This window comes from Siniperca chuatsi, linkage group LG11, assembly GCF_020085105.1.
Source record: "Siniperca chuatsi isolate FFG_IHB_CAS linkage group LG11, ASM2008510v1, whole genome shotgun sequence".
Taxonomy (NCBI): domain Eukaryota; kingdom Metazoa; phylum Chordata; class Actinopteri; order Centrarchiformes; family Sinipercidae; genus Siniperca; species Siniperca chuatsi.
Genome location: NC_058052.1, coordinates 17884672 through 17908799, shown reverse-complemented (window position 1 = coordinate 17908799; position 24128 = coordinate 17884672). Strand labels below are relative to the sequence as shown.

At 40.4% G+C, this 24128-nt stretch overlaps 1 protein-coding gene across 2 annotated transcripts in view; it reads right to left on the bottom strand.

The window, feature by feature from the left end:
- The window catches only part of LOC122884632 (VPS10 domain-containing receptor SorCS3-like), a 45348-nt gene extending 24504 nt beyond the window's left edge, over nucleotides 1-20844 (bottom strand). Inside the window, exons 1-3 of one of the 2 annotated variants that reach the window (XM_044214774.1) lie at nucleotides 19377-19513; nucleotides 1704-1846; nucleotides 1546-1613 (exon numbers count right to left, since the gene is read on the bottom strand). In XM_044214774.1, the coding sequence (XP_044070709.1) occupies nucleotides 1546-1613; nucleotides 1704-1739 (104 nt within the window). In that variant the 5' untranslated portion in view covers nucleotides 1740-1846; nucleotides 19377-19513. Of the gene's footprint in view, nucleotides 1-1545; nucleotides 1614-1703; nucleotides 1847-19376 lie in introns of both variants that reach the window. The other variant, XM_044214773.1, reaches the window with a different exon arrangement.
- Nucleotides 20845-24128: the final 3284 nt, after the last annotated feature.

Below are 24128 nucleotides of genomic sequence, written 5' to 3'. Positions count from 1 at the left end.
ATTAAATTGCCTGTGTTTAAATAAAATAAGACATTTAGGTCTGTCGCAACATGTAAAAAGATACTTGCTCTTCACAGAGCTGCCTGTTCCTTACAACTTCATGCATCCCATGACAAGGATAGATGTGTTTGTCATCCCAATCTTCATATTTCACCTCACCACAAACAGCCAATCCACGCTCTCAGTTCTACCTGAGTGCCTCCAAATGTAATTTCACTGCATAATTGGATAGATACCCAGTGTCTGCTATCATTGTCTGTGCATTAATCTGAATAGTCCCCTTTGCTGTTGACATTGTTTTCAAAGACTTACCCCTAAACACATTTGTACTTGTGCTTAAGTACTCCTTTCAGTTGGCATATCTGTCTTTGATTGTGGTTGTGGAAGAAAGCCTTTTAAATTATGCTATTACATCGTGAAGTTTCTTTAGCAGAAAAGGCAGCCATTTTAAAATACAAAGGGACTTGATGTGTTTAGAGTCTGCAAGTCACCCATTGATCTGCACATTGCATTTTGCCACCAACAGTGGCCTGGAGCTGTAGTCATAAATCATTGATTGTGTTATCACCGAAATCACTTACTCGCGTTTCTTTTCATAACATTCAAATTTCTGCTTTTCTAATACCCATACTAAAAGCCTTCGCGCAACCCCTGAGGTACACTCTAATTTACTCGTGGTGCCATTGTTAAGCAGACACCTTGATGATGGAAGACCTCCTGTACACAATATGAGATTTCAAAACGTGTCAAGTCGGGTGTAAATCTTAGCAGCGCCTCTGGTGAAACAGATATTAATTTGAAACTCTATGCTTGGCGGACTGATGGTCTCTTTTTCACATGTATTTCAGAATAAAATGAGTTCTCTGCAGGCTATGGGATAGGTGAGAAAAAATGCCTATCAGAGGCTGGATTGGGCTCTGTGGTATAATCCTTAATGAATTCCATTCTTATTTATGACCTGACAGGGCTCTGTAACTCACCTCTCAATACATACTGAATGGAATTACTACGGCTATACAGTAGCAATTGCATGTCAATTGCTTCTGAAACAAAAGGTTACGAATGACAATCAATCAAAAACTCCATCAGGAAGTTTCTAGGTCAGAGGAAAAGAGCCACAGATCCAAGCAAAGAATCCCTCAGATAAGTCTTCCGGTAGGTCTTTCAAAAATAGCCTTTCAAAAAGTTTCTTTACTGATGATGGACAGAAAATAGTTTGGTACTTTTCTAAAAGGTTGTCGCAGTCTCGGTTGTGTTATTTATTGGACTGCAGGAAGCAAAGAGGAGGATGCTTCATTCTGAACTACTTCAGATTGCTTTATTAAAACATACTTTATATTGGCTCCCAGTGTAACTTGATTGTTCATATCCTAGCAAGGGAGAACACTATAAATCATACTTACAGTACACTGCACTCTATGAATATATTATTCTTATTGTTTTTAGGGCTGTGCTTTTGCATTTTTATAAAATTCTTGCAATGATGCCGTAAACTTTCTATTTAGATGGAAAAGGAAAAATAGCAATGATTAAAAACAAACTTACCTCCAGAGTGAGCTCTCAGTAACGGCCCCCAGGTTGAAGTCATACAGCTTAGTCAAGATCAGGATCACCTACAGCATAACAGTAACAGACATACGTAATTACATGCCAATGTCTGCACTAAAAAGCCTTTGCATAAGTGCCTCATCAGCATACATTACCTGTCTACACCTAATGGCGTGGAATGAATACAACATGCCTGCTACATCCCTTTACTAATAAATATCAGCCTCATACAGTATGTTATCCCAATGACAAGTGATCCTCATGTTGTCAAGAGATGTCAGTCTGCTGGTGGCAGGATCTGAAAAAAATATATGTGGGCTGTCAAGAATTGTGTCTGTATCTCATGTGGAATGATACCTACATGACAGCAACATTTGAACATAATTGTTCACTGAACAATGAAAAGAAATGTAGTCAGTGGCTGCGCTGCATCACCCTCTCTCATTCCCTTCTTTTTTATAATTTTTTTTTCTCTTTTACGTTCAAAATGGTGATGTAGATTAGCTGCAAAAGCATCAACAAATGTTGATCTGAAATGTTCATGGAAGATGTTATGTCACTTATTTTACTCATTGGAAGACGTCCAGTTCCAGTTTGGCCTAAATGCTTTTGCGTGTTCTCTGAGGATGGTTGGACAATGTGTTTCTGGGGAAACAAAAATCTAGCCCATAAAAGCCTGCCAAGGCACAGAGGGCAGAGTGAAATCGTGTGCAAACGAATTATTGTCACTCCAATGGCATTATAAATGACTTCCCATGGGGATGCTCATAACTCAGGATAGAAAGGGGGGTTGGGGTAGAGAGTTTAGGGCAGGGCATGGAGGGAGGGAGAAGGAATGGTAGATAATAACAATCAAGGTGCAGAAACATGGCAATACTATTTTAAAAAGCCTGAAAGATAGGTCAAAAGCTCAATTACAGTGAGTTTAAACACATTAACCTTATGGAACCCATGGAATGAATCATTAAACCGAGAAAAGCCACACAAGACTCGGCGGAACAAAGACATGCCTCTAAGTCTGCTTTGAAAATGTTAAAAACCCAATTGACCCACAATTTAGCCATCAAACGGCCACTGTGCATGGCTGGGACTATCTGCATTACAGGTTAATTAACCAATCACACAGAGAGATAAGCATTTGCATAACTAAATGCAGCATGTCTGCAAGGTCCAATGCTGGAGTCTGAATCAATTTGGAGTACAGACTTAGTTAAATGGCTGTGATGTTAGGCCTAATTGCCTGCTTTGAAAAATAGATACGGGAGAAAAACTCTACCCAACTGTTGATCGTTTGTCTCTTCAGTTCTCTTTTGCTAACAACAATGACTCTGTGTCATGGGACATTATAAATACCATGAGGTAAATTGAATCTAGAATTGATTTTATCAGTGTCAAACTAGAGGCAGTTCATTCCTAACCAAAGGGATTCAAATATCCAGCACTGCAAATAAATGGTCACACATTTAAGGGTTTCAATCACTTTCACCATTTTGCACATGGATCAATTTTAATCAAATGTTTATGAATGCAGTTCAGGATATAAAGAAAATAGCCCCAAAAGGCAAAACTTGATAACCAAAAGCCTCTTAGGACCCAAGCTGTAATTGTCATTTGGAGCTCTGTCTTAACTGTCGTCAACGTGTTTGTGTGTTTGGCTCATTAACAAAATCTGACCCATTGAATTGGGTCAGTGACGATCTACCTCAGGGACCAACAGACTAGTGAGGCAGATGACTGTTTGGATGATTTATCCCTAAGTAGATACATCAAGAATACATCACTGGAGACTGTGTGTTCGCACGTCTTCAACATTATTGATAGGTTGTGCATCTGTGCTCAAGTCAATAGGGAGCAACTGCTTTACATGGAAATGTTGAGACAAGTGGGGAGAGCACAGACTTACATGCACAACTATAAGACACTTACACTATGAGAGCCCAACAAAGGAAGTTGCATTAAATGCATATTCTAAGAGTTTATGGTGCAGCCTTGCATTTATGTAAATACTGGGAACAAACAATCACAAAATGGCTTCCAGAATTATTTTGAGCCTTCTAGGTAAATACAATTTTCCATGCATATCATCGCTCACTTGCATACATGAAATTAAGTAAGGACCCTGGAAGGCCAAAAGCAGTGCATTTATTCATGTTTATGTTTTATTGATGCGAGCAAAGAGAGCTTTGCCCCGGGAAAGTCAACCAATCATTTTTCAGATTGGCTCTCACCCTCCGAGGAGTTGGGTTTAGTCATCCTTTTATTCTAACATTCTATTCTTGTTGCTTTCTTTCCCTTCTTTGCTTCCATTTTCTCTTTCTTTCAATCTCTCTGTCTTTGTTTCTTTTTCTTTCTTTCCTTTTAAAAAACAGGCTCTCCAGATACTTTCCTTTGCTGCATCCAACATATTTCATGAGGAACCTGCGCATGGAGAAGAGAAAAAAACAGTAAAAGGCAGATCACAGTCAGGTGATCTCTTGGTTCGCTCTGACATTACAGCTATAATGTCATTGTGATATACTGTTTTAGCTCAACGCAAATGCCTCATCCACACACAGACCTATACACTCTGCTTGCACAAGCGCTCAAGCATGCAGCATGTACGGCACATTCACAGGCTGTTGGACCAAATCAAATCTTTAGAAATTCCATATCAATCTGTGTTTGTTTTTGTTTTTTAAGAGAAAATGCTCAAATTTTTAAAGTGCTTCAGTGGGACGTGAGAGGCATCTCAACACCATGTTGGTGGGCAGAAGATTTTCTACACAGCTCGCAATTTAGGTATGAATCATCTCTGTGTACTGTACTGCAATATGACTATTAATAAAACGAAATAGACTGTTGCTACACATCAGCACAGTTTTATTGTGCTTTCTAACACCACACTTCGAATGGAACCTGTTGCTTATTCAGCCACCAGTAAAGCATCATTAAGACGGCACCCCTCAAACATTATTTCTGCCTAATTGGGTAGTCAAGGGAAAAAAAGGGACCCTTACTCTAAACATCACACCTCCAAAAAGATTGTTGTTTCATTATTTTCTTCTCAGGAGTAACACATCACAGGAAGTAGGAACAATCTTTAGAAATGTGAGAAATAAAGCCACTTTCATCTAGTTCTGGCACTGTTTTTGAACCTAACCGGAGGGGACAACTGAAGGATCTAAATTAATTTTCAAGGGACGCCCAAAGCATTGACACATATCTCTATTCTTTTTACCTTTAGCCTCCAGTGAAAAGTTCACAGCTAAAATGATTCACATTTACATTCTCATGAATACACATAAGCTTTTGTATACTGTAAACACATCCATACACAGAGCCATCTCCTGGGAGTAACCCATGTCTATTTACCTCCTCTGAGTCCAACCACAACATCAAAACGTCTGACAATTCGTTGAAATGTGTCAACACTAATTATATCTTTTGTTAAATATAAGCTTTCATAAGCTGATTTTTACCCAGATATGCCACATTTCTCTGCCAGCTGTCTTTAGGTCAGTTTTTGTGACTTGATAATCAGAGTAAAGGTAGGCTTTGAATCAATCAAGTGATTGAATTAAAAATAATCTGATAAGCCTTGAGGGCACATGTTATTTTATTAATCTGGGCTGTGTGTAGGTGCATGTGAGCAGAAAGTATATATTTTTGTGTACTTTGTGTTTTTCTATTTGTCAATGTGAGAGTCATTTATAAAAATAACAACTTTATTTAACCAGAAAAGTGCCTCACCGATAATAAAAAAAAAATCTATTTTACAGGAGTGACTTGGTCACAATAGCGGCAGCACATAGAACATACAACATAGAGGTTACATGTAACACAGACTAGAGCTAGTCTCCTTTGAATAGTTTGTCCACCAGAGAGCGCTGACAAGATGACACTGTAAAATGTCCCACTTAATTATCTTGGTTAGAATTTTTAAAAGTAGCTATAGTCAATATTTTTCTAATAACAATGTATCAAATGTGAAAACAAGTGTCACTTGTAGTGATGAACCTACAGAGAATTATTACCAAGATCTGCAGCTCCCCTCGGCTTTACAGAGCTTTATAGAGAGTTTGAGCTCATTGTTTTGGTTCACTCTCACTGCTCTCATAGCGTTGTTTTCAGTCGCAGCAGGCAGCTGTTTTCAGCAGAGAAGCTCTAATAAAACCAGTGTACCCTGCCTGCTCAGCACCAAACAGCAGACAGACACAGTTACCAAAAACATGGCTAAAAGAAGAGCGAATACTGGACTCAAATTCATCAGGTGGCCAAAAACACGACTCCAAATGAATGATAATGTTGATCTGTAACTGCTGGATGTGTAAATAAGCAGCTTTTTGCTAACAAGTTTGCCATCTCAACTTAAAAGGTGATGATTCTATATGTCAGTGTTGTGTTAACAAAAATATCACTGTAGGTTTTAAAAAACGAATCTAAGGGATCCGTATCAAGATTGTTTGTATATATTGTGTGTTCATCTTTAAGAAAACATTACTACCTATCAATTTATCTTTATTGTATCAGCCTCAAAAGTATCAGTTGGGCTATAACACAGACTTGCAGTATAATACTGTAAAATAGATCACATGTTGAGAGTAATTAACAAAACAGATCAGATCACAAAGGAAATGTAAAATTGATTTAATATCAGCATTCTATATACCATTACAAGGGATATACAAACAGATAAATATATTACAATAATTAAGACAGAATTATAAAAACATATCTAAAATTCCTACAGAATAAAAAAGTCACCTCTGAACCATAAAGAATGTTTTTTGAGTGCAAATGGAGTCTGCAATAGGCCAGATTCGTGTGATGCCAATTTTTTACATAATTTTTCATACCCGTGTGTAGATTACCCAAAAATTGACTGTCTGCCATTACTGCTTTGAATAAGAAGCAGAAGAAGTGCTTTGGAAGAGGAAGCGAGGTGAAAACCGTAGAACACAGTGTGAAGAGCCAAGTCCACCAAATAATGCAGATCCATGGAGGCCCCCTAATGCATCCTGGCCATTATCAGACACCAAAAGCTGGCATATCAATGTGAGAAGAGCAAGCTGGGATTGTTCACCTCACTACACTGCATTTCACTGGCTTGTTCATGCAGATGCAATCCTGAGGATACAAAAATAAAAGAGTTTCATTTGCTGTTAAGCTCATTACATTCTCGACTTCATTAAGGGAAGGAAGACAGAAGCCAAGGGCAAGAAAGAATCACTTGAGTAATTTGACTATTGACTGTATTTTCTTTAAGTCAACTAACTAATTAATGTCCTAGATCTCCTACCCACACTGAGAACATTTCAGGTCTGTTGTAGACTATCACTTTTAATTTTCATTTCTTGTGATATGAGGGGGAAAAGATCACCAGCCAAGCACAAGAAAAAAAATATTGTTTTGTGTCCTTTGTTGAGCCAAATGGGATTTAGAAAAACAAGCTTAAAATCTAAGACTACCAGTGTAGATGTAGAAAGTAATCTGTGTATCAAATGAGCTCAAAACTTTAGTGTCACAACACATCCAACACTGTAGACATAAATTATAACTTTTTTTTCCTCATAAGATTAAAGATTAATATATTCATGCATCCATTAGAAATTATCTGATGCAAACACCTGCAGAGAAAAGAAATACCGTATTGGTTGCAAATTTGCATAAATATCTTTAAGGCTTGACAGCAGCAAGGGAAAAATCAAGATGCACTGCAAGTGGGTGGAGGGATAAAAACACAACATTTCGATTATGGCTCTGTTAGGACATCTCCAAAGTAGAGCACTTAGCAGAAACGACAAACGTCTTTTAAGAGAAAACGATGCGGTCGAAGAGAGGCCTTACTCTGTCCCCATCTTATCTGTGGACCAAATTGATTGTTTGTACTTTTGTGGGTGAAAACATACTCAGGGGATGCTGCTTTCATCAAGTAAACCTCAGCAAAATGTCCCTTGTGCATTAGTCTGGTGGCTGTATGTTTGCTTATCCCCCCAACTCCTGAGCTTTGGTCATATAGCTCTGATGCTTTGAGCTTCAGAGGTTCCAGCAATCAATTCAGTCCATTATGGGGGGAAATTAATGAAATGGGCTGAATATAAAAGGGTTTCACTTCAAATACAGCTCTATTGTGAGGAGGTTTTGTTGGGCATGTTATGTCTCTCTGCTGCTAACGACATTACACAACAAACTGTGCTGTTTGCCATTAGTGCAATAACGATTGTGATTGGTCTGCTTCATTTCTTTAAGGGAAGCTTGGGGTAAAAAGTCAGTGAAATATGTTTAATGGACTAGGTATAGAAGTATACTCCGCACTCTGTCCATATTATACCTGTGTTTTTATGTTGACATCAAGGCACACTGGTTTACACAAAAGGTGAAAAACAAGAAACACAGCATTCAAGGACAAATTTGATGGAAAGTCATTTAAATGTTTTGAAGTTTTAGTCACATCCCGTGCAATTTAAAATTAATTTGATGCATTGTAAGCAGTGTGGAGAGCCAAAAATACAACATTAGCAGGTTTTCTGTTCTGTGTCACTCTCATTTGTTCATATTTAGTGTTCAGAGTTTGAAGGTACAGTAGCATGACTACATCTACTCTTTTTGTGCGTAATCCTGTTATTCATTAAGCCATGGAATACAACAGAGATTGGAAATTTTCCAGGGTGAAATATGATAATATAAAATCTTAGGAAAATGAACAGGTTTATGATAAGTTTGAACACTAGTTAGCATTTCTGGAGAACTTTGAGCAATGTAACCATTCAGACATTTCTTCCAGTCTCTTCTGTTCCTTCACAGCTTTGGCTCCTAATGGTTTGGCTTCTGCCCGCAGGGGTCTGAGCTGCAGCCAAAGGCAGTAGTGGGTCCAAATTGAGATTTTGGAAGAGAGAAGCCCTCCACCTAAAATGACCCCCTGCCAAAAGTGCTGAGAGACTAAGATCATGAGCTAAATGTGTCACACATATCCCCATTTTGTCATTTCCCCCATCACTTATTTGCATTTTTCATAATGTGTAGAGGCAGAGACTGGCTACTCTTTAAGTTTTAGTTAACATTCAGTTTTGAGTTTCTATTTCTCCTACAAATTACATTTATATACTACTTAGAGTTAGATTTTGAAGGAAACATAAATGCTGCCAGGATTATGTTTGGTGGGAGCGTCTTTTCCAACAAACAAAGTACTACGTTCTTGGACCAAGCTGAAGTCACAGGGGGTGTTCAAGTTGGAGGGTGGGCGTCAGTGTTGCCAGATTGGGTGGTTTTCCAGTAGATTGAGTGAGTAAAAATTTTTTTGGCCTGACCAAATGTTATAGATACAGTCCAGTGAATCGGCAACATCCACTGTTAGTAAATGTGAGAGGGACTTTTGAAGTCCGTGGAAAAGATAGAGCGGGAGCAAAGAAAATCACTGCCGTCTTAGTAATAGCAAGAATGCTGTGTTTAAACTGCTGCATGTACATTGCTTTTTGACTGTGGTCAAGTGAGCCATTGTTTGTGAAAACCCAGACAAACCAGCTGCCATTTGGATTTTGATGCTCGGCTATTCATGCAGTTATGGTACCAGTACTTGCAGCGGCCAAATAAGATGAAGAAAGATTCGTAGTTCACCAATCATTTCTCACATTTGATATACCGAATAAAAACAACATTATATCATACATCATTTGATAAAATAAGTTATAATCACCAAAGAAGACCTAATATGATCAAATCAGTTTCCACAATAGGTTTGCTGAGATGGCATTAATTTTATTTGCTCCTGCTCTTTCTTCTCCATGGACTTCAGAATCAGAATCAGCTTTATTAGGTAGGTTTACACATACAAGGAATTTGTTTTAGTATTTTGGTGAAAAACAATAAACACAGGAGAAATATCAAGAATTATAAATATAAAAGACAATAAGATATTAAAGAATATAAAAAATATAGTATATGTACAATATGACTGTTATTTAAACGACAGTTTGTGCAGGGATGTGCAATGTGTAGAAGTGCACCATCATTGTCTTTGGCAGGTTGAATTTCTTCAGCTGCCGTAGGAAGTACATCCTCTGCTGGGTTTTCTTGGTGAGGGAGCTGATGTTCAGCTCCCACTTAAGGTCCTGGGTGATGATGGTGCCCAGGAAGCAGAAGGACTCCACAGTGTCGACAGGGGAGTCGCACAGGGTGATGGGGGCGGGTGGGGCTGGGTTCTTCCTGTAATCCACAACCATCTCCAATGTCTTGAGAGCGTTGAGCTCCAGGTTGTTTTGACTACACCATCTCCCACCTGTGGGCAGACTCATCCCCATCAGAGATGAGCCCAATGAGGGTGGTGTCATCTGCAAACTTCAGGAGCTTGATGGACAGATGACTAGAGGAGCAGCTGTTTGTGTACAGGGAGAAGAGCAGAGGGGAGCATGCAGCCATGGAGGGAACCGGTGCTGATGGTCCGGGAGTCAGAGACATGTTTCCCCAGCCTCACGTGCTGCCTCCTGTTGAACAGGAAGTCTTTGATCCACCTTCAAAACTCCCTCTCACGTTTACTAACAGTGGATGTTGCTGTCACTCTGATTGAGACTGGCCAATAGAGTCGCATCTTTTGTAGGTCCCACCGACAAGATTTCAGCTCAACATTTTGGATATGCAAAACTTTGGGATTCATAGACAAAACTTTTGGATGACATTTCTAATCACAAATTTGTGAGTGTGGATAGTTTTGCTTTCAAACCTATTTTTTGATTACATAATAAAGACACAAAATTAATGCAACCACAAGGGGGCACAAGCCAGTGTCTTCTTGTGCCAGTCCCAAGTCTGGATAAATGCAGAGGGTTGTGTCAGGAAGGGCATCCAACGTAAAACACATGCCAAACTAAAAATGCAAATCGTGAAAATGACTTCCATACCGGATCGGCCAGGGCCCGGGTTAACAACGACCGCCACCGGTGCTGTTGACCTACAGGGGACCGGTGGAAATTGGACTACTGTTGGTCAAAGACAAAGAAGGAGAGGAGGAAGGTGTGTTCGTAGGCAGAGAGAGAAGAGGAAAGCTAAGAATGTAGGACTGACTGAGTAGGGACTTTGAATGTTGGGACTATGACAGGGAAGGCTAGAGAGTTGATTGACATGATGCAGAGAAGGAAGGTGGACATACTGTGTGTCCAGGAGACCAGGTGGAAAGGTAGCAAGGCTAGAAGCTTAGGCGCAGGGTTCAAGTTGTTCTACCATGGGTCAGATAGGAAGATAAACGGAGTAGGAGTTATCTTGAAAGAGGAGTTTGTGAGGAATGTTCTAGAGGTGAAAAGAGTATCAGACAGGTTGATGAGTCTGAAGATGGAAATTGAAGGGGTGATGTTCAATGTTGTGAGTGGTTATGCCCCACAGGTAGGATGTGAGTTAGAAGAGAAGGAGAAATTCTGGAGTGAGTTAGATGAAGTGATGCAGAGCATCCCCAGAGGTGAGAGAGTGGAGATTGGTGCAGATTTCAATGGGCATGTAGGTGAAGGGAACAGAGGTGATGAGAATGTGATGGGCAGGTTTGGTCTTCAAGGAATGGTGGTAGACTTTGCAAAGAGGATGGAAATGGCTGTAATGAACACTTTCTTCCAGAAGAGGCAGGAACATAGGGTGACATAAGAGCGGAGGTAGAAGCACTCAGGTGGACTACATCTTGTGTAGATGTTGTAATCTGAAAGAGACCAGTGACTGTAAAGTAGTGGTAGGGGAGAGTGTAGCCAGACAATACAGGATGGTAGTGTGTAAAATGTCTCTGGTGGTGAGGAAGATGAAGAGGACAAAGGCAGAGCAGAGGATGAAGTGGTGGAAGTTGAAAAAGGAAGAATGTCGTGTAGTTTTCAGGGAGGAGCTGAGACAGACTCTGGGTGGTCAGGAAGTGCTCCCAGATGACTGGACCACTACAGCTACTGTGATCAGAGAGACAGGTAGGAGGGTACTCGATGTGTCATCTGGAAAGAGGAAAGTGGACAAGGAGACTTGGTGGTGGAAAGAGGAAGTTCAGGAGTGTATACAGAGAAAGAGGTTAGCTAAGAAGAAGTGGGACACAGAGGACTGAAGAGAGTAGACAGGAGCACAGGGTGCAGCTTAAGGTGAAGGTAGAGGTGGCAAAGGCCAAACAAAGAGCATATGAGGACTTGTATGCTAGGTTGGACACTAAAGAGGGAGAGGTGGATTTGTACATGTGGGCCAGACAAAGAGATAGAGATGGGAAGGATGTGCAGCAGGTTAGGGTGATTAAAGATAAGGATGGAAATGTATTGACAGGTGCCAGGAGTGTGATGGGAAGATGGAAGGAGTACTTTGAAGAGTTGATGAATGAGGAAAATGAAAGGGAACGAAGAGTAGAAGAGGTGACTGGTGTGGAGCAGGAAGTAGCAAAGATTAGCAAGAGTGAAGTGAGGAGGACGTTGAAGAGGATGAAGAGTGGAAATGCAGTTGGTCCTGATGACATACCTGTGGAGGTATGGAAGTGTCTAGGAGAGGTGGCAGTAGAGTTTCTGACTACTTTGTTAAACAAGATCTTGGAGAGTGAGAGGATGCCCGAGGAATGGAGAAGAAGTGTACTGGTGCCAATTTTTAAGAACAAGGGAGATGTGCAGAGCTGTGGCAACTACAGAGGAATAAAGCTGATGAGCCATACAATGAAGTTGTGGGAAAGAGTAGTGGAAGCTAGGCTAAGGGCAGAGGTGAGCATTTGTGAGCAGCAATATGGTTTCATGCCTAGAAAGAGTACAACAGATGCAGTATTTGCTCTGAGGATGCTGATGGAGAAGTACAGAGAAGGTCATAGGGAGTTGCATTGTGTCTTCGCAGATTTAGAGAAAGCGTATGACAGGGTGCCGAGAGAGGAGCTGTGGTATTGTATGAGGAAGTCTGGAGTGGCAGAGAAGTATGTTAGAGTGGTGCAGGACATGTATGAGAGCTGTAAGACCGTGGTGAGGTGTGCTGTAGGTGTGACAGAGGAGTTCAAGGTGGAGGTGGGTTTGCATCAATTATCGGCTCTGAGCCCCTTCTTGTTTGCTCTGGGGATGGACAGGCTGACAGATGAGGTTAGACAGGAATCTCCATGGACTATGATGTTTGCGGATGACACTGTGATTTGTAGTGAGAGCAGGGAGCAGGTGGAGGAAAATCTAGAGAGATGGAGGTCTGCTCTGGAAAACAGAGGAATGAAGCTTAGCCGCAGTAAGACAGAATACATGTGTTTCAATGAGAGGGACCCAGGTGGAACGGTGAGGTTACAGGGAGCAGAGGTGAAGAAGGTGCAGGACAAGTACTTAGGGTCAACGGTTCCGAGCAATGGAGACTGTGGAAAAGAGGTGAAGAGGCGAGTGCAAGCAGGTTGGAACGGGTGGAGAAAAGTGTCAGGTGTGTTGTGTGATAAAAGAGTATCAGCAAGAATGAAAGGAAAGGTGGTGAGACCAGCGATGTTGTATAGCTTAGAGACAGTGGCACTGAAGAAAAGACAAGAGGCAGAGCTGGAGATAGCAGAGCTTAAGATGTTTAGGTTCTCTTTGGGAGTGACGAGGATGTACAGGATCAGGAATGAGTACATCAGAGGGACAGCTCATGTTAGATGTTTCAGAGATAAAGTCAGAGAGGCCAGATTAAGGTGGTTTGGACATGTTCAGAGGAGAGACTGTGAATATATTGGTAGAAGGATGCTGAGGTTGGAGCTGCCAGGCAGGTGGTCTAGAGGAAGACCAAAGAGGAGATTTATGGATGTAGTGAGAGAGGACATGAAGTTAATTGGTGTGAGTGAAGAGGATGCAGAGGACAGGGTTAGATGGAGGCACATGATTCGCTGTGGCGACCCCTGAAAGGGAACAGCCGAAAGGAAAAGAAGAATAAAGACACAAAAGTAACTCAATAGGTTACAAAGTCATAGCTCTGTGATAAAAGACTTGTAAAAGCTTACATCTGTTCATATAAGTGATGACCTTTTATGTTTAATATTACGTGATCTGAATGACTCGGTGTAGATTATTTTTCATTACTTTAACCATGGTTTTGGGTTTGCCTAATTATATCAATAAAACAGAAGACCAACCGGGCGCTTTATTTTTCATCTTGCATTCATGTTTAGCCACATAACATAAAAGAGTTCCCATGCGCCAAAATCCTTCCTAATAACCTAATAATGTCCATTACTAATAAGTATGTGACATTTGGCAACATTTTGACACCAGAGAGCAGGGTTTGCATCCTGAGTCCCACATGTGTTAGGTTTAAGCAACAAAAGCACATTGGTTACAGTTAGGAAAAATACTGGTTTTGATGAATGTAAATAAATATGTTGTGCTTCAAGTCACTGATGACTTTTTCAATATTTAACCAAGACAACCACCTCTCCCTAACCTTGGTAACCTTAACCAAGTGTTTTGAGTACCAAAACATAACCATAAAAAAGTTTTATCATGCTTTGGTTGCTATGATCAGATATTGTAGAAAAACAAATTTAAAAACGTTGTCAGTGAACACTTTGGAGATATACGTTCCTACAAAACGTATTTGCTGTGGCAAGTAGTATATAAACATTATTTCAAGGAGACAGGGTTGATAATGTGGTGTCACTAAAGGTCAATATTGGCTTTTTTGTTATGATACAGGTTTATTTGATTACATGTTTATTTGAGAATTGATGCTACACAATGATTTTACACAGAAGCACTTTAACCTGAATGGTGTATAATGTGACATTGAGTCATTTATGTGTTTGTTTGTTTGCAGTTTTCTTTGTTCGTTTGTGGGTTTGGTTACGAAAAATTATACATTTAAAGTTGTTTATTGCAATAACAACATAAACTACCAATTTTCAAATAATTATGTCTATTAATTTAAGACACTCTGATCTGTATTTTTCCACACACAGTTTACGATTTGTTGTGTACCATCCAGCGGCAGTAGACCATTAAACATTTCCATGTTAGAGAGAAACATGTTTGGCAACAGAAGTACAACCCAATACAAAATCATGTGAGATGAAATTTCAATAACCTCTCTGTAGAAAATTGAGCCATTGAAAGGAATAGCAAGTAGCGAGTGTATATTTTGACATAATTTCTGAATAACTGCCATAATTTTGCGTGTATATATATATATATATATATATATATATATATATTCGGATTTTGACTATAACTCTTTTTTTTGTTCAAAGAAAAAACAACCAGTCATTTTAAAAGGATTCGTTCCAGGATACCCATTGAGTGAGTATACTGTTTTCTAAATGTGTCATTTTGTGTTTGGAAGTTTTCCATCACCTCCATTGATTGCGCAGTGTGTGGTGCTTTACGTTGGGTCTTTTCTATCTCACTAGATAGAATGAAACATTTCCCCCTACAACTAATACATTCCCATCGCTGTAAACTGCCAAGTCAAACCATTATTTAAGCTGACTGCCACCTGAGCAATCCCAGTCATCTTTAAACACGATAGTAACTGCTTTGTTGCTTCAGGCAATATGCTGCTTCAAGGCCTAGTAAGGCTCAACACATAACGTTACCAGACCGAGGGCACTTGGTTTGCCTGATATTAGGAGTGATAAACACTAAAGAACTAAACAAAATTAACCATGACCTTTAGACATAAAAACTTCTTTTCATGAAGTTAAACAGTTTGTGGTAACTCGCTCCACAATGATTAATAAAGAGGTCGTCTCCCAATTTGAATTTTATGATTTTCCCAATCAGAAAATGCATAAATTTGTTTTCATAACCTAATCAAAGCTATAGTATGTGTCTGCCACACCGTGACAGTTATTAAACTAATTAATCACATGCAAACCTGTCAAATATGATTCTGCACCCACTTTGTCACTTTGATTAAAACTGAAATATATGTGTGTAAGTGTGCGAGTGTGTTAAAAAGAGAGACTGAGACTGATAGGGAGGCAGAAAGGAATCAAGCAATGACAATGTGCTTGAACACACAACTGACGGCAGGCCTTTATTTGCTGCTTAAAATACACTTTGTGAGGCAAAACTAAGCCTAACTGCTGAGGAAGTGCTGAGAGCCTATGTTGATGTAATGCATTATGGTCCCTGAGCACAAATGATTCATGAAAAAAAGGGCACACATGCATGTCATTTGAGGAGTAAAAAGTGGGATTTCACTGAATTATTACTACGGAGAGATTGAAACTTGTATCTGGTGCGCCATAAAATAAATCTGAGGCAAAAAAACAAATGGGAAAGGCTGCCTTTTTCTCAGTAAACCTTTAAAAAATGCCCATGCAGGTTCCTGAGCAATTGTTTTTGCTGTAGTAACCAGCGCTGTACCTCTTACATAGCATGCAGGATTGCTGCAGTTTCTATCAGCATCTTACAATCACAACAGTGGACAGTGCACCCCTAAAGGCTTGAGACGGGTTGGATTAATGATCAGACTTATGGTGCTGACACCCCGAGGGACAAGCAGGTAAAGGACGAAAACGGCTGGTAGAAAAAAGTTCTTTTCCACTGGCAGCTACATATTTAGTAAAACATCTGAAACTTAACTGACCATCAGTTGAATCAGATGGTGTATTAACGATAATATAAACAAAAAATGTCCAAATGCTGAGGTACTGCAGAATATCCTAATACAAAGTATGTCACAGGAGGGAAACAATTTGTACTGAAATGTTCAAACGTGAACTACTTTTGAATTTCATCAAATGTAGTATGGATCAAAATCCCCGTAGCTAGCAACCAGGGGGCAGATAATGATGAAAAGTGCATGAACAAAAGGTTCTAAAAGGGATCTTACCCCAAATTATAACTGCAAAACTGGGAAAAGGCAGTTGTGTGTGTGTGTGTAGAATATAAAAGAGAAATGTGGGAAATTATCAGAAAAACAAAACCACATTGAAACTTTCCCCACTGTTGTATCTGAACACCTCAACAGTGGCAGCTTTATAAAGCACTTTTCATCATCCTGTAACACCCACAAACTCTGGTCAAACACCTCTGTGAATTGGGAATCCATTCCATTTGATTTTATGGATCAAGGAGTTTCTATGCAACCAGCTCTGGCATGTTAAATGGAATGGCTGTCTATCTAATGAACCGGTTTTAAACACAAGTGTCCCCCAGGGCCATGCCATTTCCTCTATTTTATTGTCTATTTATACCAATGAGATTATGTGCAACAATAACTGCCTCGTTCTGATTAAGCATGTGACCCAAGAGGCCTGTCTGATTCCCAGTCAGTCACAGCAGAAAAAGACGACATTACAGAGCTGACAGATTGGTTTTGACTCTCGTCACCTCAGACAAAACACAACAAAAAAAACAAACAACTCCATTTACGCCACAGTCCAAGAAGAACAGCTGGCCTCATCAATGTCCAGCTCCTCCCAGAGGAAGTTTCTAATAGCAGGCCAGTGCAGACGACCAGACCCTTACTCTCATGTAAGGTGGACATTATTTACACAACAGTATGGCCTCAGCTCAGGGGATGTGATCAATAACAGTCCTCAGCTCACTCCCAGAGTCAGAAGTCTCTGAGGAATGGTCAATCAGGATCCTAAAATAATTTGGCAGCTGGCCATAAGACTTTTGCCTGGGGTGGGGAGTGGGGGTGCATCCCTTGGTGTGGGTGCTGCAATGGCTGTTTTAAAAGATTACCGACATAGTCATATCACAGCTTGAACACCCATGTGAGGCGAAAGACTGAAACAGTGATTTGCCATACAGGACATCCCCCAGCCAAGTGTGTTTATTAGTATTTTTTAAATTTGTTTAATTTCTATTTCTGCTCCTATTTAGGGCACACATCATTACAAATTGTGACTATATCTCCATTCCCATTCACATTCAGGACAGAAACATGCACAGTCAATCGATACTACATGTAGTTAAGAAGCATGAATTTAAAAGAGAATTTGTGCAGTATATGTTTTATTCCCATGGTCAAGTCCAATCAATGTTATCTCTCTTAAAGTCAGAGACCAGAGAGCTATGACTCCGGGCTTTGATGTCTCATACAATCACAGAAATCAAATAATAGTTGGGAGACTGATTTGTGGACAGATTTGAGGTTTTATATGATGAAATTCTTTATCTCATCTGAACTCTAAAGATCCCCAACTGGCGTTTTCACCATCACCTTCTACATCTTTCTCATTTCACTCCATATAGGATTTTACATCTTGGCCAGATCGCAGGCAAAGTGTTGAAGTGAATATTTGATAGAGCTATCCTAGACCACAGGAATGAAGTAATTTTCCTTCAAATGTCCCTTTTAGATTGGATTTATTATCAGTCATTTACATCTAATATAGCCTGAGCTCTAACATCTAGTCATAAAATGCCATCAATTTAAACCCTGCAGTTCCAGTCGTACTTTTGGGACGACAGACAGGGGTTCAGACTGTATAAATCTCAGATGTTGACTGGCTGCAGTGACAAGCCCATCAGTAATGATCCAGTGAACAGTGTCCTGCAGTACAAAAGGCCATCGTTGGTGAAGACATCTCAAACCAACAACATATTTCACAATACATCTTACAACTCAGATTTTATTATTAGGTGCGTTTCGAGTTTATTTCTGTGCAGACTGTCCACAGCGGTGCATCAACATGGCTAAAGTCTGTGATGCCTCTGATGTTATGACATATATTACCAAACAGAAAATGTACCAGATATGAAAATACAAGTAGAGGTTGAATCATATAATCCATCCAGTGAAATATATCTGCATTTTTGGATAATGTATGAATATCCGCAGTGTTTCTGGGATACAGAAATCTTCTGATGTGGTCCCAGATTAATGTTGCTGCCACACACCCTTTTGCCCAGCAAACTGAGGTGATCTGAATTACCTGAAGTAAAAAGGCAGAGTGGCTCCTTTCTTTTGTACAAGGCTGTTTTAAGTTTTAAGATCTCTGTGCCTGATAAATGCTGGAGCTTGCAAACACATTTGCATGTTGTGTATGTAAAGTAAGAGATAAAATCTCCATGGCTTTGTCTTTGTAATGGTAAAGTGGTGTGCAACCACAAAGTGCGAGTGTAGCTGTGGTGTGTGTATGTGTGTGAGGGTGGGGGGTGATCTGGGTGGTTGCTGCAATGTCTTGTCATCCATTTAAGTTGTGCACATTCCCATCAACCTGTTTTGAAGTGCAAATCATGGCAACATCTCAGCAACAAACATATTGCAATGTTGTATTCATCCAGGCAATTAGACAACTATCAACAAAGTGTGAGTCAAATGTCAAGGACAAAGGCATGATTCATTTGCCAAAGGTCAGACTGTGTCTCATCAGCATCACATGGAGGGCCAAGTTGGACACAATCCCTTTTAATTGTGGCTACTGCACCTCCCTGAGAGACATTACTTGATTATTTCATAAATAATTAATGTGTTGTGATTGCTGCCAAAATGCCTGCACCTTCCCATAGCTCAGTGTCACATAAATTTACCCTCGGGGTTAGCAGTTAATTTAAAGTTCATGTGACAAACACTGAAATAATTCAACTGTAGCTTGAAAAAACGAGAGAGAATCCTCTAAGTGCACAGTCGTATCTATCTGGCGTCCACAGAAACAGCCGCGCAATCCGCATACAGTCATAACCTCCATGTAGGCAATACCAAACCTTATCATGAATGTAAAAAGAGAAAATGCAGTGTTCAATTCAAGACCATGTTTGACTGAAATAATTAGTTTGTAGGAAGTAATTCCCCTCGTGCGCGCAGAAACAGCTGTGCGTAAAGATGTGACATGTAAATCTAAAATGTTCAAAATTTGCATTTCACACTGAAAAAATGAATTGTGTTGTAATCTGTGTGTGTGTGGGGGGGGTTAAAACTACATCTACAACCTTTATGATATGATGAAGTGTTTTTGTAATACTGAAACTCACGCTGCTGTTGTGTCCGGACCAGTGAACCATCGCCTGGTTGTGTGCCGAGTCTCCCGACAGAGCAAAAGTAGAAGTGTCCAGGTGCGGCTCGCTTTGCCTCGGGTTAGACCCTCTGGCTTCCTCCCCAGTGCGCCGGTACTCGGCTCTGGAGTTGGAAACACCTTGCACAGTCTCCATAAACCTCTGTCTTGACTGAGCTTCTCCACTAATGCTCCTATCCACATTTTCGGTGTATGTTGTACCCACGCTCCTTTTTGCCCTCTCTCTTGTGTCAGGAAATGTGTTTTCTAACATTATGTTGGCTGGAGGTCGCCTTTGGTTGTCCTCGGAAATGTTACCATACTCTTTACCAGGTATTTTGACACGGTTTTGATAGTTTGGTGCCGTTTTGATGGCGATCGGTGCCTTATTTCCAAGTCCACTCTGTGTTTCATACCCCACTTGGCTACCATTGTTCGGTTTCAAAGCACCGGCTGCTTCCGTTTCAAAAGTGCTTAAAACTTTTACGCTATTGTCGACTTTGAGTGAGACTTTGACCTCCGTTGATTTTCGGGTTACACGTGCCTCCAGCGATGTTACCTCCAGGCGATAAGATCTGTCGTTTGTTCTGGGAGAACTTATTTCCGCTTGAGCCACAAACTTGGGGTGAAAGGGGTACAACAATACGAAAGCCAAAAGAGAAAAACTCGAAAATAACCACAGTCCCATTGTGTTCTTCCAAGCTAATAGTCTACCTGTGGTGGTAAAAAAAGATGTAGCAGAGCTATTCAACTTCTAAAATATTCAAGATATCTTCTTTACGAGCAAGAAGCCATTCAGCAGACCCGCTCACGTCCAGGAATTTGTCAAAGTGAGGGACCAGTTGGGGAGGCGCTGCGTATCAGGCAAACGCGGCGACGGAGAGTGACTGCAGGAACGGTTTGAGCTCATTGTTCATGAGGATGTTTGGAGAAAAAAAAAAACGTCTTTAAAATGCTGATATCACCCGAAATCATTTTGAAATTATTCCACGATTTTTTTTCCGTCTGGGACGACAGTTTTTATTCAGTAAGGTCTTAGGCTATTTATGTAAACCTATAAAAGTTATCCAAAACAGCACTTGATTGGCTCGGAGCGGTTGACAGCAAAAGTAATTTGTGCTTTGCAGAACAGTGTTGTTTTCACGCTGTGGCAACATTTTTGCATCTGAAACGACAGGGGGGAAAACATCATTTGCTTGCATCAATCAACAGCGGATTCACCTGTCAACTGTGTGCGCGTGCGCGTGTTTGAGAGTACATTTTGGTGAAATTCGGTTGGACTTCCTGATAAAGATCCAGAGGTGTTAACTGATATCGTTTTGATGTGCTGAGCCGCAGACGTGCAGGATTTTCAACTGTGCTTGTATTTCTGGTGACATTATAAGGCTTTTTTTAGGCCACTAATACAATGCGCCTCAGGCCTTCTACTGCACAACAGCCCAGGAAACAAGAGGAGCTTTGAAGTCATACTATGATATGTTCACTGTCATCTCCATGATTTGTGGTGCCACACAGGCAACAAGCTTCCAATGACTCTGTTTTCATCTTGGCACCTTCACATTTTGTATTATTCTTTCTTTTTTTTTTTTTGCAATGCACATTTGAAAAATTGAGCTTTCTCCAAATCAATATGCTATTTGAAAGGTATTAGTTTCAATTAGTGGAGCCAAATGAATCCTGAAAGGCAATTCCTATTTCCTGCTGACAGAGCTCTCTGTCAGTTGTTGCAGAAATCAACAATCTTGTTAAAAAAGAAACCTTATTTTTTGACTGGGAAAACTTATTATGATGCCTGGCGATAAGGAGCAAAAACAAGTTAGATACATTTGCATCAGCTGCCAGACAGCTGCCCAAGGGAGAACCTTAAAGAGAAGGATTTCCATCTTCTTCAAGGAGGACAAGCACGTCTTTGGATCACAAGAACGAGACAAATAATCTAACCAGAGATTTGTAATGTGAGGGCAGATGTTATATATTTTTAGATAAAGCTGGAGCAATTACTCCTTTTTGTCAAGGTTAAACCAATCCAGCACCTGAAGATACTCAGCACAAACTTCCACACTTGCCTGAACATGTCAAGTAGTCCTGACTGTTGGTTATGAGATAAACTGTAAAAGTGAAGAGGGGACTATTACTGTGCTGCCAACTGTCCTGCCTTACTCTTCATTTGATAGCGAACACAATATCTGAAAACAGGTAAAAACCATATCACATACATTTTCAGAATTCATATTTAGGACTGCAGCTTGTTACTGTACTGTGGATGAACTCTTGGCTGCAAAATCATACATCTACTGAGCTGTAAAACAGTCTAGTGGGGGAGTAAGAAAATTCGTCGTCCTTGAAATCTGCACAGCAAGAACCAAGCACAAAACAATCCACTGGAAGGACTGACATTGACATGAGTTCATTGCTGAGAACAGCATCTTGATCTTGCACACGTCGTCAGACAGTGCAGTGAAAACCGCGAACAGCTAGCCAGTAGTACCATCCTCCTCAGAGGGCTCTCTTCTTGGTCCCTGTTTTTTGGCACGGCTGTACAAACAAATTGAGATTCATACAAGTGAGGGCTCCAGGCAGCAGGTGCTACTGTTGCAACTCTGCCGCACGCCAGACAGCTCACTCTCTCTACAGGCCATTCCCGCCAGAACGCCTCTGCAATGAGGGGGTAATTGGACTGATCACACTCTGTTTACCCATTATGCTGCTAAAATGAAGTGGGTTGTTCCCAAACACAGTGTGACAGGCTGGGGAGGGAGGAGGAGCCTCTTCCATCAATGACAAATCTTTTAATCTGTACTAACCTTGGGCCGGGAGAGCATTGTGCGGATTTCGGTGTGTTTGTGTCTTTGTGCGCGTGCATGTGTGTGTGTGTGAGAGAGACAGAGTGGGACAGAAAAAGAAAGAGATGAGAATTTGTGTTTATGTGAAGAAATATCTGGGGGGAGAGTTTTAATGTCTCTGTGCCCCACATCCTGCGTGTGCTTAAACTATGACAAGGAATATTGCATATCTTCCTGGGTGGAGAACATCTCAGATTCTGCATAAATCTGAGCCACAGTGAAAGAGAATAAGAGAAAAAGAGAGATGAGAGGACGAGACTGAAAACTGTGTACATCGGTGTAGCTCATTCAATTTTATGTGCTCTCCTCCCCAGTGTAGATCATTAGCAAGATTATCAGATGTAATCATCTCATTCTGCTGGCGCATAACTCAGGCAGTCCCTGCAAACGGCACCGTTCTCTCTCCTGTTTCTACTGAAGACAGGGAACAAACTCTAAAGCTTTCAGGACAAAATCCCATTTGTGCATCCGCTGTCTGCATCCCAAGCTTGTTAGTTCCAACACTTCAGTGATCCCGGCGGAGCGGACGCATAGGCAGTAGCAGGAACCATAATGGCCATCACCCAGACAGCTCACACTCGCATGCAGGAGATGAACAGCAAGGTGCACTCCCCACTCGGCTATACCCATGCCATTAAAAAGAGAAACTTTCTTTTATTGCAGATGGCAAAACACTTATTTCGTACCTCCTTCATCGTCTAGTTGAAATAAAGGCATTTTAAAATCACAGTGGGAGGAGTAGTTTAGGACAGTTTGCCACTGCAATAAACTGGCCCTGTCACTGAAAATACAGCTCTTCTCATTGGTGAATCACTGTATTACTATTATCTCTTTGATGTCTTTGTTCTTGAGCTTTTTCCTGTACATGATGAGCAAAGGGACAAGCCTGTCAAGATATCAATGCAATTTACTTGATCTCCCACAGCTGTAATGTATCCATTTGCAGGATTTTCTCAGATGTGCTGTGTCAATTATAGTTTTAGTTCCTTCATCCATATTCTTTAACACACTCCATAATATTTAAAGGATATTTCCACTTTAATAGAACTTGGATTGTCATAGTTTGGCCATTGTGTCTGTCTGTTATGTTAACATTGTACCAAAAGTAACTGCTGTGATCTGGGAACACGGAGACATTTCTACGACACAGTTAGATGGGGGCAAAAAACACAAGCAGTGAGGTACATTACCTATACATATAGGTACATTACCTATACCATTCTTTGGAGGTAACATGAAAAGTGAGAACACTTGGAATGTCCCTCATTGCAATCCTTCCTCCTTACATTTATATACAACTAATTAGGCAACAGCAAAAAGGTCAGTATCAACTTAATGAGGAAATGATGTAAATGAACGTATCTTCAAAGTGTTGATACTGAGTATATCATATATAACATGTTTACTGACAAGGTATTTCATTTGTTTTTCCTTCAGTGTAATCTCCACTCTTGCAATACAATATCTGCTATGTTATGGTTATGTTTAGGCACTCACAGCACTTGGTTAAGGTTAGGGAAAGATTGTGGTCTTGGTTAAATATTGAAAAGCACAAAACATGACGTGTTTTCTTTATTGATATTTAACCAAAACCACAGTCTTTCTCTAACCAAAGTGCTTTTGTTGCCTATACCCAACCACACACAGGAGTCAGGATGCAAACCCCATTCTCCTGTGTCAAAATCCTGTGCTTCGTACACCTGCCATCCACCCCGAACGCCTCCTTGTGACTTAACTACATAACCGTAACACTTCCCACACTAGAAAAAACTTTGCCGTGGAGCCAGTGTTAATTGCTTCAACAAAAAACAAGACTAACGCTAAAGAAATGGTAACCACTGAAAGCAAGAACTATGATGAAATGTATTACATTTTTTGTTGACGAACTA